Source organism: Dromiciops gliroides, chromosome 4 (genome assembly GCF_019393635.1).
Source record: "Dromiciops gliroides isolate mDroGli1 chromosome 4, mDroGli1.pri, whole genome shotgun sequence".
NCBI lineage: Eukaryota > Metazoa > Chordata > Mammalia > Microbiotheria > Microbiotheriidae > Dromiciops > Dromiciops gliroides.
This window is the reverse complement of record NC_057864.1, coordinates 24,931,721-24,946,326: the sequence shown is the minus strand read 5'-3', so window position 1 is coordinate 24,946,326 and position 14,606 is coordinate 24,931,721. Positions and strand designations below refer to the sequence as shown.

Below are 14,606 nucleotides of genomic sequence, written 5' to 3'. Positions count from 1 at the left end.
TTCAGACTATCCCAGGCTGCATCCACCATTTACATCCATCCATCCACCTACATAATCTTAGCTCGAGGGCTGATGACGTTTGCAGAGGGTTCATTCTACAGCTGGGCTGAAGAAGCCAAGTCTTCCTGCCCCCCTCAGGTGCCCTTTCTGACGACTTCTCCCAGAGAATCCTTTTAGAGCCAAGATCAAACTCTGACCTTTTTCCTCTCAAGCATCTTTCCCACAGATGCCCCTTTCTATGTCACTCACTTTCTTACACCCACGGCCCTCCCCACCACTGATCACAGAAGTAAAAAGCATTTGCTTTTTAGATGAACAAAACCACTGCCAAAAGCAACCAAGTTTGACAGCATATGCCACGTTCACAGTCTCCCACCTCTCTACTGAGAGGAAGGTTTTGTGGTTTCTCCTTTATTGTCCGGAACCACGATTGTTCAGTGCAGTTCATCTAAATTCAACTGCCTCTTATTGTTGTTCTCAATTGTAGTATTGTAATCATTGTGTAGACCGGGGGAGGGGGGGGGGTTCTCATGTCCTGGACCCCTCAAATAAAATAAAAAATAAATGAATGAAAAAATAAAATAAAATACACAGGCTTACAAAGAAAGTCAATGATAATGAAATAAATGTTATTGTTTTCCCCTTGAACTCTGTGAACGCTTGGCCAGTGTATGAGGGGTGGGGCAGAGTCCCCATGTACAAAGCTCCCTGTTCCAGCTTCACTTCCCTCAATTCTTGGGATCTCTTTTTTCTCACAATAGCTCCTAGAATTGAATCTCACCTGGGTCCTCACACTGGATATCCCATTCATACAAATTTATTTTATTTTATTTTATTTTGATTTTTTTGCAGGGCAAAAGGAGGGTTAAGTGACTTGCCCAGGGTCACACAGCTAGTAAGTGTCAAGTGTCTGAGGTCGGATTTGAACTCAGGTCCTCCTGACTCCAGGGCCAGTGCTTTTATCCACTGCACCACCTAGCTGCCCCCATTCATACAAATTTAAAGCAAGATTTACTTTTCAAGCTTCTCCTTTGGGCTCTCCTCACTTTGTCCTGATGAATGAGGGTGATCCTGGAGTATTTGCCACCAACCTTCAGAGCAGGATAATCTGTTGACCTAGTGATGATTAGATTATCTTTTTGGTTTTGTTTTTTTGTTTTTTGTGGGGCAATGAGGGTTAAGTGACTTACCCAGGGTCACATAGCTAGTCAGTGTCAAGTGTCTGATGCCAGATTTGAACTCAGGTCCTCCTGAATCAAGGGCTGGTGCTTTATCCACTGCACCATTTAGCTGTCCCCGATGATTAAATTATCTACAAAATAAATGAGGACTTCCTGGTTGTTCGTTCTAAGTTTGCTTCTGGCTGAGTGTCTGAATCACCCTGATCTTCCGATGTTATTTAAATTTTCTGTGCTTCAGTTTACCTCAGATTGCACTCCTGCCTGAACTACTTCACTGAAGCCCAGGCCCAGCAAAGACCTGTACTATGTATAGTGGTAACCTCAGGGTGGGGGGGGGGGGGTCGTCTTTGAGTTCTATGCCTGCAGGATACCAACTTTGGCAGATAACTTCAATTACTGGACTGGTCTCACATAGCCAGTATTAGTGATTGACATTTATTATGACACTGGCCTCAGCTCTGGGGCTACAGACAAAATGAAGCAGGCCCTGCCCTCAGAACGCTTACATTCTGTAGGTAATGAGCATTGCACGTCTTGTGGGACAACCAGCCTGGCTGAGTGTGGGGCATCTAGTCACCAGAAGGTGGCTGTAACAACTCCCTGTCTAGTCTTCCAGGGTGAGGAGGGGCCTCTGGGTGAGTTGTGTCAGTGACACTTCCCGCCCCCACCCCCCCCCATCACACAGACTCAAGATCCGATTATAGGAAAGATGCCTAATCCCAGGTGCATCTCCTGAGCAGCACATGACAATATGTCTAAAGCAAAGGGGATTTTCTTTACTAGGAGAAGCAATTAACAAGGGAACGTGACCTCTAGCACCTCCTTCCTTAAGACGCCAGCTGGTAGAAGTGGGCTCACAGGCTCCTTCCCACCCCCAGGTTCTGTGAGTGGCCGTCTGGTTATGATCCTTACACAGCATTCATTTTCATCGTATTGTCCTTTCCATGAAGTAATTCATTGTGTCTTCTATTGTTTTCCTAGTCTGAATTATTTCACTGCATTAGCTGATGCAAGTCTTTCTCGCTTCTCTGAATGTTTCCTATTCACATTTCTTACAGCAATAAGAAATCCCCACATGGGCTCCTCCTTAGCCCACAAGCATTTATTAAGCGACTCACTATGTGTGTGCCAGGGGCATAGTATTAAACATGAAAACATTATATACAAAGAAGGTGTGTGTGGGGTGTGTGTGTATGTGTGTGTGTAGCCTAGGCAGGAAGACCTGAATTCAAATCCATCCTCAGACATTTACTACTTGTGTGACCCTGGGCAAGTCACTTCACCCTGTTTGCCTCAGTTTTCTCATCTGTAAAGTGAATTGGAGAAGGAAATGGCAGACCCCTCCAGGATCTTTGCCAAGAAAACTTTAAATGGGTCACAAAGAATGGGGCACGAGTGAAAGAACTGAACAACAATGACAACATATACATATATATATACATACATACATAGAAAACATATATAACATATATAAAACAAGTAAAATATATATTTATACATAAATATATGAGCATAGAGCCAAATTATGGACAAAGTATATATGTCTATGTGTGTCTGCATACACTTCTATTCACACCTACATGTATGTAATGTGTGGCTATATGTGTGCACAGACACATACAAGGGGTAAACAGAAGGTAATCTCAGAGGGAAGGCCCTAGAAGTAGAGGGATTTCGGAAGATGCCAGGGATCAGAGGTGAGGAGGGGTGGCATGGGGGAGGGGACAGCAGGTACAAAGGCCCGGAGGTGGAAGATGGCCTGTAAAACTAGATTAGAGAGAATATGGAAAGGAGTCGATGGAGGAAGGCTGGAAAGATTGGGAGAGGCCAGGTGTGAGGATTATGACCCTCACAGAACTTTGAAAGCCAAACAGGGGATTTTGCGTTTGATCCCGGAGGTAATAGGGAGCCAGTGGAGTTAACTGAATGGGGGGAGGGGCATGCTCAGAGCTGTGCTTTAAGAAGATCAATTTGACCAGTGAATGGAAGATGGGCAGGAGTGGGGAGGACCATGGAGCAAGGAGACCAACCCAAAGGCTTTCCCAAGAGTCCAGGTGAGGAGTAGTGAGGGACGGCCCATACCAGGGAAGTTGCTGTGTGGGTAGAAAGGACACACACACCATATATGTGTACACACGTGTACCTATATGTATGTGTGTCAGACGGGATGAAGGTGACTCCACAAAATGGAGACTGATTGGCTATGGGAGGGGGAGGGGCCACGTTCCTGATGCTATGGGATAGGAGGGGGACGCCTTTGACAGTGGGGAAGCTGGGAAGAAGGGAGGGTTTGGGGAGAAAGGGAATGCTCAGTTTTGGACTCGTTGGGTTGAGATGCCTGCAGGGTGTCCTGCTGGGCCCCCCCCCCAAAGGCAGTTAGCTGATGATGGGAGATTGGAACTCTTTGCCTTTCTATGAATGTTTGTCTGTGTGGCTGGGGGAGGTGGGGGTGGCATTTATCCTTGATCTCCTTGCAGTCTACACCTACCAGCACGAGAGATGGGTCAAAGGGTCCAGGCATTTTAGTCACTTTTTTAAAAAAGGAGAATTTCAAATCACTCCCCAGAATGACTGGCCCAATTTAGCCCCTCCCATAGCACCAGGGACCTTTATGCAATTCTGCTATAACACAGTGTTGTAATCTCAAACCCCGCCCCCAAGTAAAAAGATCTAGAGACTGTGTTCTAAGGTCTGGAGGTGTAGACCCTCCTGCCGCTCTCACGGCCTTCTCCTGTATTTTCAGATTCTCCTTTCCTTCTCTAAGGTGGATGGGGTTTTTTTGTTTCTTTGTTTTTTGGGGTTTTTTGTGAGGCAATTGGGGTTAAGTGACTTGCCCAGGGTCACACAGCTAGTAAGTGTGTAAAGTGTCTGAGACCGGATTTGAACTCAGGTCCTCCTGAATCCAGGGCCGGTGCTCTATCCATTGCACCACCTAGCTGCCCCATAAGTTGGATGTTTTTATGGAGTGAATCAGTTAAGGCTCTCATTAGGACTAGCTATGTGACCTTAGGTAACTGTCTTCCCCACTCTGGGCCTGCCACAGTGTTGCCCTCATTGAGGGAGGAGGAAGGTGAGCCATGCGGTTTCTGAGAGTCTGCCTCACTGGGTCACACTCTGGTTCAGTGGCTCCGATGCGGAAGGGATTCTCCACGGGGCACCTATGGCATGTCCTTCCTAATTGTGGTTTTACAGGTAGGGCTTAGGTCTGACTACCTTTTCACACCAATGTTGCTTTCTGACAGTCAGTCAGTCACCAGACATTTACCAAACGCCTTTCAGAACTGTTTGCTGGGATAGAATGTAAGCTCCCTGCGGACAGGGACTGTTGCTTTTGTCTTCCAGCCTAGGCCCAATGCCTTAATAAAGACTTCCCAAATGTTTGATAGGCAGGAGAGTTGCCTCTGTCATACCAAGAAAACTGCCTAACAAATTAATACTACAAGAGTGGAATGGGTAGGGGCAGCTAGGTGGCTCAGTGGATAAAAGCACCAGCCCTGGATTCAGGAGGACCTGAGTTCAAATCCGGCCTCAGACACTTGACACTTACTAGCTGTGTGACCCTGGGCAAGTCACTTAACCCTCTTTGCCCTGAAAAAAAAAGAGTGGAATGGGGTGCCTTAGGAGCTGAGGTGGAGGCTCCCCTGGATTGGGGGGGGTCTTTTAAATTGAGGTCCAATGACCCTCGTCAGGGATAACAGAGCCATCAATTGAGAGCTGGAAGGGACTTGAGAGGCCCCTTATCTTACAAGTGAGGAAACCGAGGCCCAGAAAGGTGAAGTTGACATGGGTAATAAGCAGCAGAGTGAGATTCAAGTCTGGGTCCTCAGTTTCAGGAAGGGGTGGTTTGGGTCACCTCTGACACTCCTTCCAAGGCTGAATCTGATTCTGCGAATGTTAAGCCAGACTCAGCCTTCTCCCTGAAGTTGGTTTAGTTGGAATCAAACAGCCCACTATGATTAAGGGCCTACTGTGTGCTAGGCACTGTGGGGCTAGAGCTACAAAGACAAGAATGAAAGTCTTTGTCCTGGAGGATCTCCAACAACAACTCCCCCAAGTCCACGGCGCTTGTGCACTCCTGGACCACAATCGGCTCAGCCAAGGCCAGTTCATGGCTGCTACAAGCTCGGTTGCTATCAATGTTTTGGCTTGTCTTTGCTCTCTCTCATCTCCACTGATGCCCGTACAGGCTGCAGAAGGAAATGGGGACCCCTCTGGTATCTGCCAAGAAAGCCCCCAATGGGGTTGCCAAGAGTCAGACACAAACCACCACCACCACAACATAGGTGGATACACACAATGCACAATGTTCATCTCTCTCTGACGTGCTGCCAAGGCTTTGGACTAGATGCCTCTCTGTACCCCTGCAACCCTGGACCCGAGCTCCCCTCTCTGGGCCTCAGGTTCCCTCTCTGTAGAATGTGAGGGTTGGCCCTGAGAGTGCCTAAGCCCCCAGTGCCCCTGGGCTCTCAGTCCTATGAATCTACATCTCCTGCCCAAGGTGGGAAGGTGGGGGCTGGGAGGGTGAGACTCCAAGTCAGAGCCAGAAGCAGAAGGGTTAGATTTCAGGCGGAAACCAAAGCGTGTAACCTGAGCCTGTGCTAAGTGCCATTGATCTGCTGCCTCAAGTTTGGGTAGCAAAGAGCTATTCCCCATCTTGGACCCAGGGCTTGGCCCAGCATGGAGGTGGTAAATATTGACAGAACACCCAGCACCCGGGGCCCGTTTGCTCTCCCTGCACCGGATCCTCTGCGGGGGGGTGAACGCGGGGAAGGAAGGAGAGGGAGGAGGGAGCCGGGCATCTCTGGGAGGCTGACTGCTGACATGCGCTGGGCAGGTTGCCATGGCAACTAGTCTGTGACCCCCACCCTCCCCCGCTCCGTGAACACCAAGGGAACAGAGGGTTCCCCGCCCCTACAGCTGGGCAGCAGCTGGCAGGGCAGCTGTTTCCCCCTTTGGTGTGACCAATGAGCAATGACTGCACCAAGGAGATGTCCCTACCAGGAGCTTCCCAAGATGCAGGTGGCCCTCTGGGACTGGCGGTTATAGAAACTGAGAGCCAGAAGGACCCTCGGAGCTCACCCAGGCCAACCTTGTGCTATGACAGACGAGGACACTGAGGCTCACTCACCCAGGGTCACCCAGCCAACCCTGGTGGACTGCTGCCACAGCTCAGAGAGGGGAGATCGCCGAGGGCAGGAGGAGTGAGGAGGGCTTCCCGGAGGGGGCAGCCCCCGGAAGAACCTTTGAGTACATGAAGTGCATGGGCCTGCGTGATCCTACTGAATCCTCAGAACGGTCCAGTCTAGAGGCTCCTCCTGGGCCATCAGCCCTCTCCCCTCCCCCCCCAGACCTCCTCATTTCCAAGTCAGTAACATCCGTAATTGTTGGCTCAATTTGTGGGCCCAGGCAGCTGGGCCCTCGTCTGCCAAATCTAGAGCTGGAAGAGGCCTCCCGGTCCAGCTCCCTTGTTTCACAGAGGAGCAGCTGAGGCTCCATGGGGCTGGTGACTGGCCCAACATCTCACAGTAAGTGGAAGTGAGATTCGAACCCGTGTCTTCTGATTCCAAATCGGGTGCTCTTTTAGCACCTCCCCAGGCATTAGGATGTGGCATGGGGGGGTGGGGTCTTCACTCCACTTGTCGGGCTCCTTCCACAGGCTGGGGGAGAGGTCTTCTGTTACCCGCAGACAGACAGCGAGACCACTAGATGGTCAGGGCCGGCATGCAGGCAAGCCTCCTCAGGGCCTGGGGCAGATGTACTCATCCGACCAGTCCGAGCAGTGCTGTACATGGTCCCGGCAGAGGTTCCGAGGGACACAGCCGCAGTACTGGTAGAAGGTAGAGGGGCAGCTCCACCACCTTGGCCCGCAGGGCGGGCAGCGGGCCGCTAGGGAGAGGGAAGAGAGCGACACAACAATGTCCAGCCTGTTTGCTTCCCGACCCAAAGGACAAGGGCCAAACTCCTTACTCCACTATTCAAGGCCCTCACCTAAACTTCCTGGTTCTATCTCGGCCACTGGCCACTACCCCCAGCCCCAGGCCCAGCTGACCAATCCATCCTCAAACCTCTGTCCGTGCAGATTCACTATCGCGCTGCATCTCTGTAGCTTGTATCCCATCATTTCCCTTCCTGGGAAGAGTCGACCCTTTCCTACCCAAACCAAGAGTCCCAAGGCTAAGAGTAACTTGGATAATCCCCCCAAATGGGTAATAATCAGAAATGAAAACCCAACCCGCTTAGAGGGAGCTTTGGAATAAGAGTTTATCAAATTCTCTGGGAATTTTTAACTCTGCAAGCAAGATATTGGGGCCAAAGTTGGATAATTTGGCCCAAAGGGGAGGTGGGACCCCTTCCAATCCCAGAAGGAGGTTGGTCGACATTAGGGGCCACAGCTGCTGCTTTTTTGCCTCCAGAGAAATTGCCCAGCTTTCCAGGTTGTGACGGGAGGTGGAGGAAGAAGCAGGGGGGGTGAGTATCAAAGGACAGATGGGAATTTGTCAAGAGAAGACAGGGGAGCCAGGACATTCTAGGCACTGGAAACAGCCGGAGCAAAAGCTCAGACTTTAGAGGACAGGACAGGCCTAGTCCGGCTGGGCCCAGGAAGGGAGGGCTGTGCCAGCAGGCTCTGAATGCAGCCTCTGGTGGCAGATTTTTTATCAGAGCTCAAATCTCATGGGGTGGGGGGTGCTGATACTCACAGGAGCCTTCGTCAGAACAATCTCCACAGTCGTTGTAGCCGTCGCATTTCTGATCCTCAAAGATCCAGGAGGAGGGGTCACTGCACTGGAATACCAAGAAGCCAGGGAGGCCGTGGGGGACATTCCCTAGAGGGGGCGACAGAACAGGGCGGGGTGACCTGCCTCTGAGTACAGCTGGCTCTGTTTGGAAACAAGTAACTCAGAACAAGGCACGCTCTGTCGTCTGGTGCTGAATGTCCTGCCGGTGGCTTTGCCAGACTCCTGACTTTCCCTGTGGCCACCTGAGCCCGGGCCAGCTCCCTGTGTGTCCCACCTGCCCCATACTCAGGATGGGTGAGAGCTTCCCCAGCTAAGAGAGCATCTGGATATGGAGAATATTGAATCCAAACCCAGATATTTATGTGTTACCTGGGTAACCTTGTGCCTTAGTTTCCTAATCTGTAATAAGGGACTAAGTGTGACCTAAGGAGAGACCACATGGGAAGGTGGGTCAGGACACCAGCCTTGGGGTCAGAAGGGCCTGGGTTCAAGTCCTGTCTCTGCCACGTTAGCTGTGTGACCATGGGCAGGTCACCTAGCCCCTTAGTGCTCTTCCAGGTGGTGCAGAGCAGGAGCTTTTGAGCAGTCTCCTTACCCAGAAGCCTCCACACCAGTTCACAGGTCTGGCCAAAGAAACAAGCAAAGTCGGGCCCTCGCCCCCTCACTGGGTGGTGGTTGACAAAGGCCCCAGGGAATGGGCTGGCTTGTTGGAGTTCTTCCCCTCTTACTTTCACTGATGGGCAGGGGCCTTTGAACCCACACTTACCACACAAGGCCTCTTCTTCGTCCTCTCCATGCGCACAGCTGCGGACGCGGTCACACACTTGACTGGCAGGAATGCAGGTCTCCCGGTCATCACACAGGAAACCTGTCCGGTTGGACGCAGTCACACAGGCCCTGGTCACTGAGGACAGGAAACGGCTCAGTCAGAATCCAGGGTGCCTGAGCCCCTACCCAGGGCCCGCCTGTCGGACTGATGGTGGGAGGGCTCTGGAGGAAGTGCCTGTGAGCCAAACTCCTTCCCAGCAGTCGCCTTGCCCACCTTCAGTCAGAGCCAGCCCTGACACCCCCTGTTCTTAGGCTTCCCCCTCCCCCAGTCCTGACACCCCCTGTTCTCAGGTCCCTCACAGCTCTGACATTATATACTTCTGTTTTCACATAGCCCTTTGTCATAAGTAATATTACAACCGTGCTATGAGGTAGATGAACAGGGAAGATATTCTCCCTATCTTATGAGAGTCTAGAGGACTTGCCCAAGCCCCTACAGCCTGTTCACAGTAGACCTGAGATTTAAATTCCTATGCCTCCAAACCCAGGCTTTCCCATCACAGCCCAGGCCCCGCACCAGGGATCAAGGTGGGGAGCCCTGCTGGTCCCTGGAGTCCTCAGAGAGCTGGTGGCTTTGCTCTGCCCCGTGGGGCCTTCCTGTTTGGCCCTGTAGCCAGGCTCCGCAGAGGGGCTTCACCCCCATTAACCACTCCTGCTCCCAGGGGAACAGGGAGGGCCGGAGAATGAGAGTGGGGAGAGCAGTTTCCCATAAGATGGAAAAAGGAGGAGCAGGCATCTTTCAGGGTAGACGCTACAGAGCAGAGGATGGGGCACAGGTTTCTTTGGGCCACTGAGCTCTGAAGCTGGCACTGCCACAGGGCACGCAGGACACTCTCCACGAATGCCCAGTTCCCCTCCACTAAGAGCAACTGTCCCTGACTATGAGGTTCGCGCATATGCATAATGGGCAAGTTTTGTTTACGTTTAAAATGCCAAACATGCTGGGTAAGCACAATGTCTATTAAACACAAAGATACATTATACATTTTATTTTAGCTGCAAGATCATAACAACCAAGACTTGCCCATCTAGAGAGGCCTGTGGCACACATGCCCCCTTTGAAAATCACTGCCCTACAGTTTAAGAAGCTCGGGCTGGACAATAGGACAATTACAAGGGATTCAGAAGCCAAAGAATGGCCAGTAATGCCCTGTCAGCTTGGCAGGAGGTCTCCAGTGGAGTGCTCCCAGGGATCTGTGCTTGGCTATGTTCCATTTAACTCAGTCATCAATGACTTGAATAAAGGCATAGACAACATGCCCATTAAACATGAAGAGGGCACAAAGCTGAGAGGGAGATCTATGTAACACGCTAGAACCTAGTGTTTAAATATGACAAACTTTACTTAAAAAACATTAAAAAATCCAATCTTAAACTTAAAGGCTGAACAAAAACACATATGGTGGTGAGGCAGCTAGGTGGCACAGTGAATAGAGCACCGGCCCTGGATTCAGGAGGACCTGAGTTCAAATCCAGACTCAGACACTTACTAGCTGTGTGACCCTGGGCAAGTCACTTAACCCCAACTGCCTCACTAAAAAACCAAAAACCAAAAACCAGATTTTTTATTTTGGTGAGGCAACTGGGGTTATGTGACTTGCCTAGGGTCACACAGCTAGTAAGTGTTAAGTGTCTGAGGTAGGATCTGAACTCAGGTCCTCCAGACTCCAGGGCCGGTGCTCTATCCACTGTGCCACCTAGCTGCCCCGAGTCCAGTCTTTCTAATAACAAGGCATGCTTCTTGCCCTCAATGGGAGAAGCATGTAGAGTGGCAGGCTGGGAAGTCTGACCCAAACCTTAAGCAGGAATTCCTTTTAACCTCCAAAGGGTGTCATCTAGTTAGGGGACCCATGCTAGGGCCCCAGAGGATGATGTAAGCTTGAGGGACACGCTGCTTAGTGGACAGGGAAGCTATAGTGCAATGATCACATTGGCCAGGTCTTAGCAGGTTTCCCCAGGGCCATGTTTGGAATGATAAGCTTTGAGGCTACCTCATTCAACGTGTATTCGAGTAGGGATTCCCTTTATAGTATCCTTGACATGTGGTCATCTATCTAGCCTCCCCTGGAGGAGCTGTGGGGATGGGGAGCTTCCTCTCTCCCAAGGCGCCCCCCCCACTACTTCTCAGGGGACACCATACATCCTGCCAGGAAGCCTTACTCGGAGATGGTGGTGGGAGCGCGAAGCTGCTGACCAGCCAGATGACGAGAGTCAGAGAGACAAGGAGGAGCAAGGTCCAGGCGGAGAGCCAGAAACCCCTTCGGGTGCAGCAGGAGAAGGGGCCACAGCAGTCTGTCCAGGAACAAGGAGAAGGTGTGACTGTCACAGGCACAGGGGAGCTTGGGAAGTGCTCAGTGACTGCTGGGCACCATGCTAGGCTATTGTAGCTCTTGTTTACTCAACATCTCATCCTCTGGGAGCTTTCAGGCCAAATCCTGTGACATCAGTCCCAAGCTAGGTCAAAGCTTCCCCCACCAACTCTCTTTCCATCTCCTCTGGGTGGGCATCCCTGTGTTGACACAGGGCCCGGCCCCTCCATGCTGCAGTGTCCATACAGTCTGCAGCCTCACTGGTGCTGAAACAATTCATTCCCTTGTGGCCAACCTGAGCTTTCCCATACTTAGCATTCCCAGGACCCTGAGCCCCAGAGCCTTAGGGACAGCAATGCTTCCAGCCCGGTGCCCTCAGCCCTCATCCTGGGAAGCAGCCCCTATAGAGATGCAGTCCTGGAAGAAGAGGTCTGACCCCTGATCCTCTGCTTAGCCACTGCACGCTGAGGACCATAGGACCTTTCCATCTCACTTGGAGCCATCATGTGTTATCTCCCCGATGTGAGCTCCGGACCAACAGCAAGGACTGTCTGGCTTTTCTGTTTGTATTCCCAGCACTTTGCATATATTAAGTGCTTAATAAATGCTTCATTCATTCATTGTTTGTTCATTGGGACACACATCAACATGCACACACATGTGCTTACACACATTTATATACATGCATGCACGCACATATACACACCCATCCCTTGTGAGCCAAGCTTTCCCAGTTTGGTTAGGGCTGCCTCAGTTTGCTCTGTGGGCACAACCTGGGAGAACCCAGTGGCACCTCCTTGGCAGGCCTACCACATTCTGTTTCCTCAACTCCATCTCAAAGAATGTCTTCAAGACTCAGCTCTAATGCCCCCTTCCTCAAGGCAAGGCAAGGCAAGGCAAAATTATTTTATTAAGTGCCTACTATGTGCCATGCACTGGGCTAAGGACCAGGGATACAAAACACAAGAAGCAGCAACCACAACCACCACAACAAAAGACTTCCCCCAAGGAGCTGACATTCTAATGGAGAAGGGAGCCCACAGGGCTGGTGGGGAGGTGGCCAAGCTGGGCCATGCTGAAGTTTGGAGAGTCTGAAATCAGAGGCCGAGCTGGGAGAGGGATAAAGGTCAGCTGGCCTGGGCCCCTCTCCCACGAGACTGTCCCACTTCCCCTTTGAGGCTGGGAATGTTTCAAAGACGTTCTGAAAATGAATCCATCAGAGTGACTTGAATCAAGCTTTGATGCTGGAAGACCTTATCTGGGGGGACCAGGAACACAGAGCAGACCCCATACCCCTGGAGTACTATAAACGGATGGGGCAGCAGGGGAGAGAGGCAGGGAGGAACGGCGGCCTATGCAGTCCTCAGACCAGGTGTGGATCTGGGGTTTGGCCATTTGCCTGGATTGGGCAGCCCCTGAGTGAGTCCCTTCCCCTCTCTGAGACTCAATGCTCTTTGCAGAGAAGACTAGGCCTCTACTTCCCACCTCGAGGACTGCTGTGGAGAGTCAGTGACATAATGGACGTGAAAGGCTTTAGGAATTTCAGAGGGCTGGGCCCCATCCCGGAAGACTGTTGTTCCACCAAGATAGGCAGCTCCCATGCTTGCCACCCAACGGTACCACCCCCAGAGGCACCAGCCAGCCCCAGGCCCAGGCGGGTCAGCAGAAAGATAAGCCTCAGGGACAGCTGCGCCTGCCCCATTAATCTTCCGGAGCTTGGCCTGGCCTCGGTGATACCTCCCCTGTGCTGCCCCCCAGTGCCCCAGGGCATTTTCAGGGATGACACCAGGCGCACTTACCTTCTTCACTGTCAGTGGTCTTGCCTTCCCCCTCTGGGTTTCCATCCAAGGTCCTTGGCTGAGGCAAGAGAGTGGAACAGAGGCTGAGAAGCACAGATTTGTGGGACAGAAAAGCTCACCTGGCATAAGCCTCTAATTGCACAGTTTGTGTTCTAGGCTGCTTCCAGCTTGGGCATTCCATGTTCTAGGCTCCTTCCCCACGTCCCCATTCCACGTTCTACATGTTTCCCCTGAGTTCGTCCATTCTGTGTTCTCAGTCCCCTCCCTGCTGCCCAATGGCTAGTGTACACATTTCTCCTTAGTTACTCTTCCTCATCAAAATGGACAAAGAGGATTTACAAGGGGCGGGGGTGACTGTGGAGCTAGATTTCCCCACCCCCCTTTCCTAGCCAGTTGGCCCATGCCAATGCTTCACTAATGGGGATGTGGTTTTCTTTTTGGCTGGGGCAAACCGGAGCCCTCTCCTTGGGCTTCCTGGGCATGTCTTGGCGGTGTGTGGGACAGTTCTGTTATTTTCCTTCCCACTAAGAACTGCCCCCCTCCTCCACCCCAAGGCCTGCCCTTTAGATGAAGTGAATAGAAGCCTGTTACCTGAGGAAAGATTCTGTTCATGGCAGCCTCGGTGTCCGCAGGAGCCTGGAGCTCTTGGATGGGAGAGAGGCAAGGCCTGCTTGCAGAAGTGTCAGGACTCTCAGATTGCGTTTCCTCCTTGGGTCCTGTGGGTTAGACAAGGATTGGTAGCCAGAACCTGGGTTGTTACCTGGTCACTAAGGGAGAAGACAATAAGGAAGGAGGCTCTTTTGTTCTCTGGCACTACCAGTGCTTCTCTCCACCCACCCTCCTTTCCCAGCCCTGATTAGCTCAGATCAGCCTTGGTCCATCTCCCAGGTCACAGGGGAAAGTGACATCTGTGTTGGTGTTCCAACCCCTAGTGGACAGTCACAGAATTACATGAGCTCAGTCCTTGACCCCGGACTCTTCAGAGCCCTGGGTCAGGTTGGAGTATAAGCACAGTGAGGGGTGAGAACTGTTTCAGTTTTGTTTCTGCATCCCAGCACGGTGCCTGGCACATTGTTAAGTGCTGATGAAATTGAATTATTGAAGGACTGAAAGTCTGGACTGATGGAGGAACTTCAGGAAGCCTCCCCACCAATCCCCTGCTACTCCCATCTCCCAGCCCCCAAATAGCTCGGATATCCCACCCCAAAAGGGAACCAAGAAGAAATCTTGAGCAGTGGGAGGCCCAGGTAGGGGAAGGACACAGGCTCGTCAAAGGTAAAAACCACCACAGCACTCTGCTGGCTGGTTAACTAGCAAGTTGGCTTGAGGTTACCTTCGGACCAGAGAACAGGCCAGGTGAGAGAAAAACCTGTCCTCCCTCAAACTGAAACACCTGGGACCCTCTAAAGCTTGACAGTGTAGCTTGCAAGTAGGGCCCCACCATAAGAGGGAGCTAAAAGTCAAGTAATAAACTGCAAGATGAGCAAGCAAAGAAAGTTGAGAATAGAAAGTTTCTTTAGTGAAAAGGAAGATTGAGGCGTACCCTCAGAAGAGGATAACAACCTCAGGGCCCCTACATCCAAAGCTTCCAAGAAAAATATGAATTGGTCTCAGGCCATAGAAGTGCTCAAAAAGGACTTTGTAGAGAATGTAGGAAAGATAGAAGGAAGATTTAGAGAGGTGGAGGAAAGAATGGAAAGAGAAATGAGAGCAATGCAGGAGAGCTATGATAAAAAAAAAAATCAACAGCTT

General features: G+C 51.3%; 1 protein-coding gene across 1 annotated transcript; it reads right to left on the bottom strand.

The window, feature by feature from the left end:
* Positions 1-6,825: 6,825 nt before the first annotated feature.
* LDLRAD1 (low density lipoprotein receptor class A domain containing 1) lies at positions 6,826-13,466 on the bottom strand. Its single transcript, XM_043964635.1, has 6 exons — positions 13,446-13,466; positions 12,855-12,912; positions 10,907-11,038; positions 8,685-8,822; positions 7,880-8,005; positions 6,826-7,067 (listed from the first exon to the last, which is right to left on the bottom strand). The coding sequence occupies exons 1-6, from the start codon at positions 13,464-13,466 to the stop codon at positions 6,919-6,921; spliced, it is 624 nt and encodes a 207-aa protein (XP_043820570.1). The 3' UTR covers positions 6,826-6,918.
* Between the last annotated feature and the right edge of the window lie 1,140 nt (positions 13,467-14,606).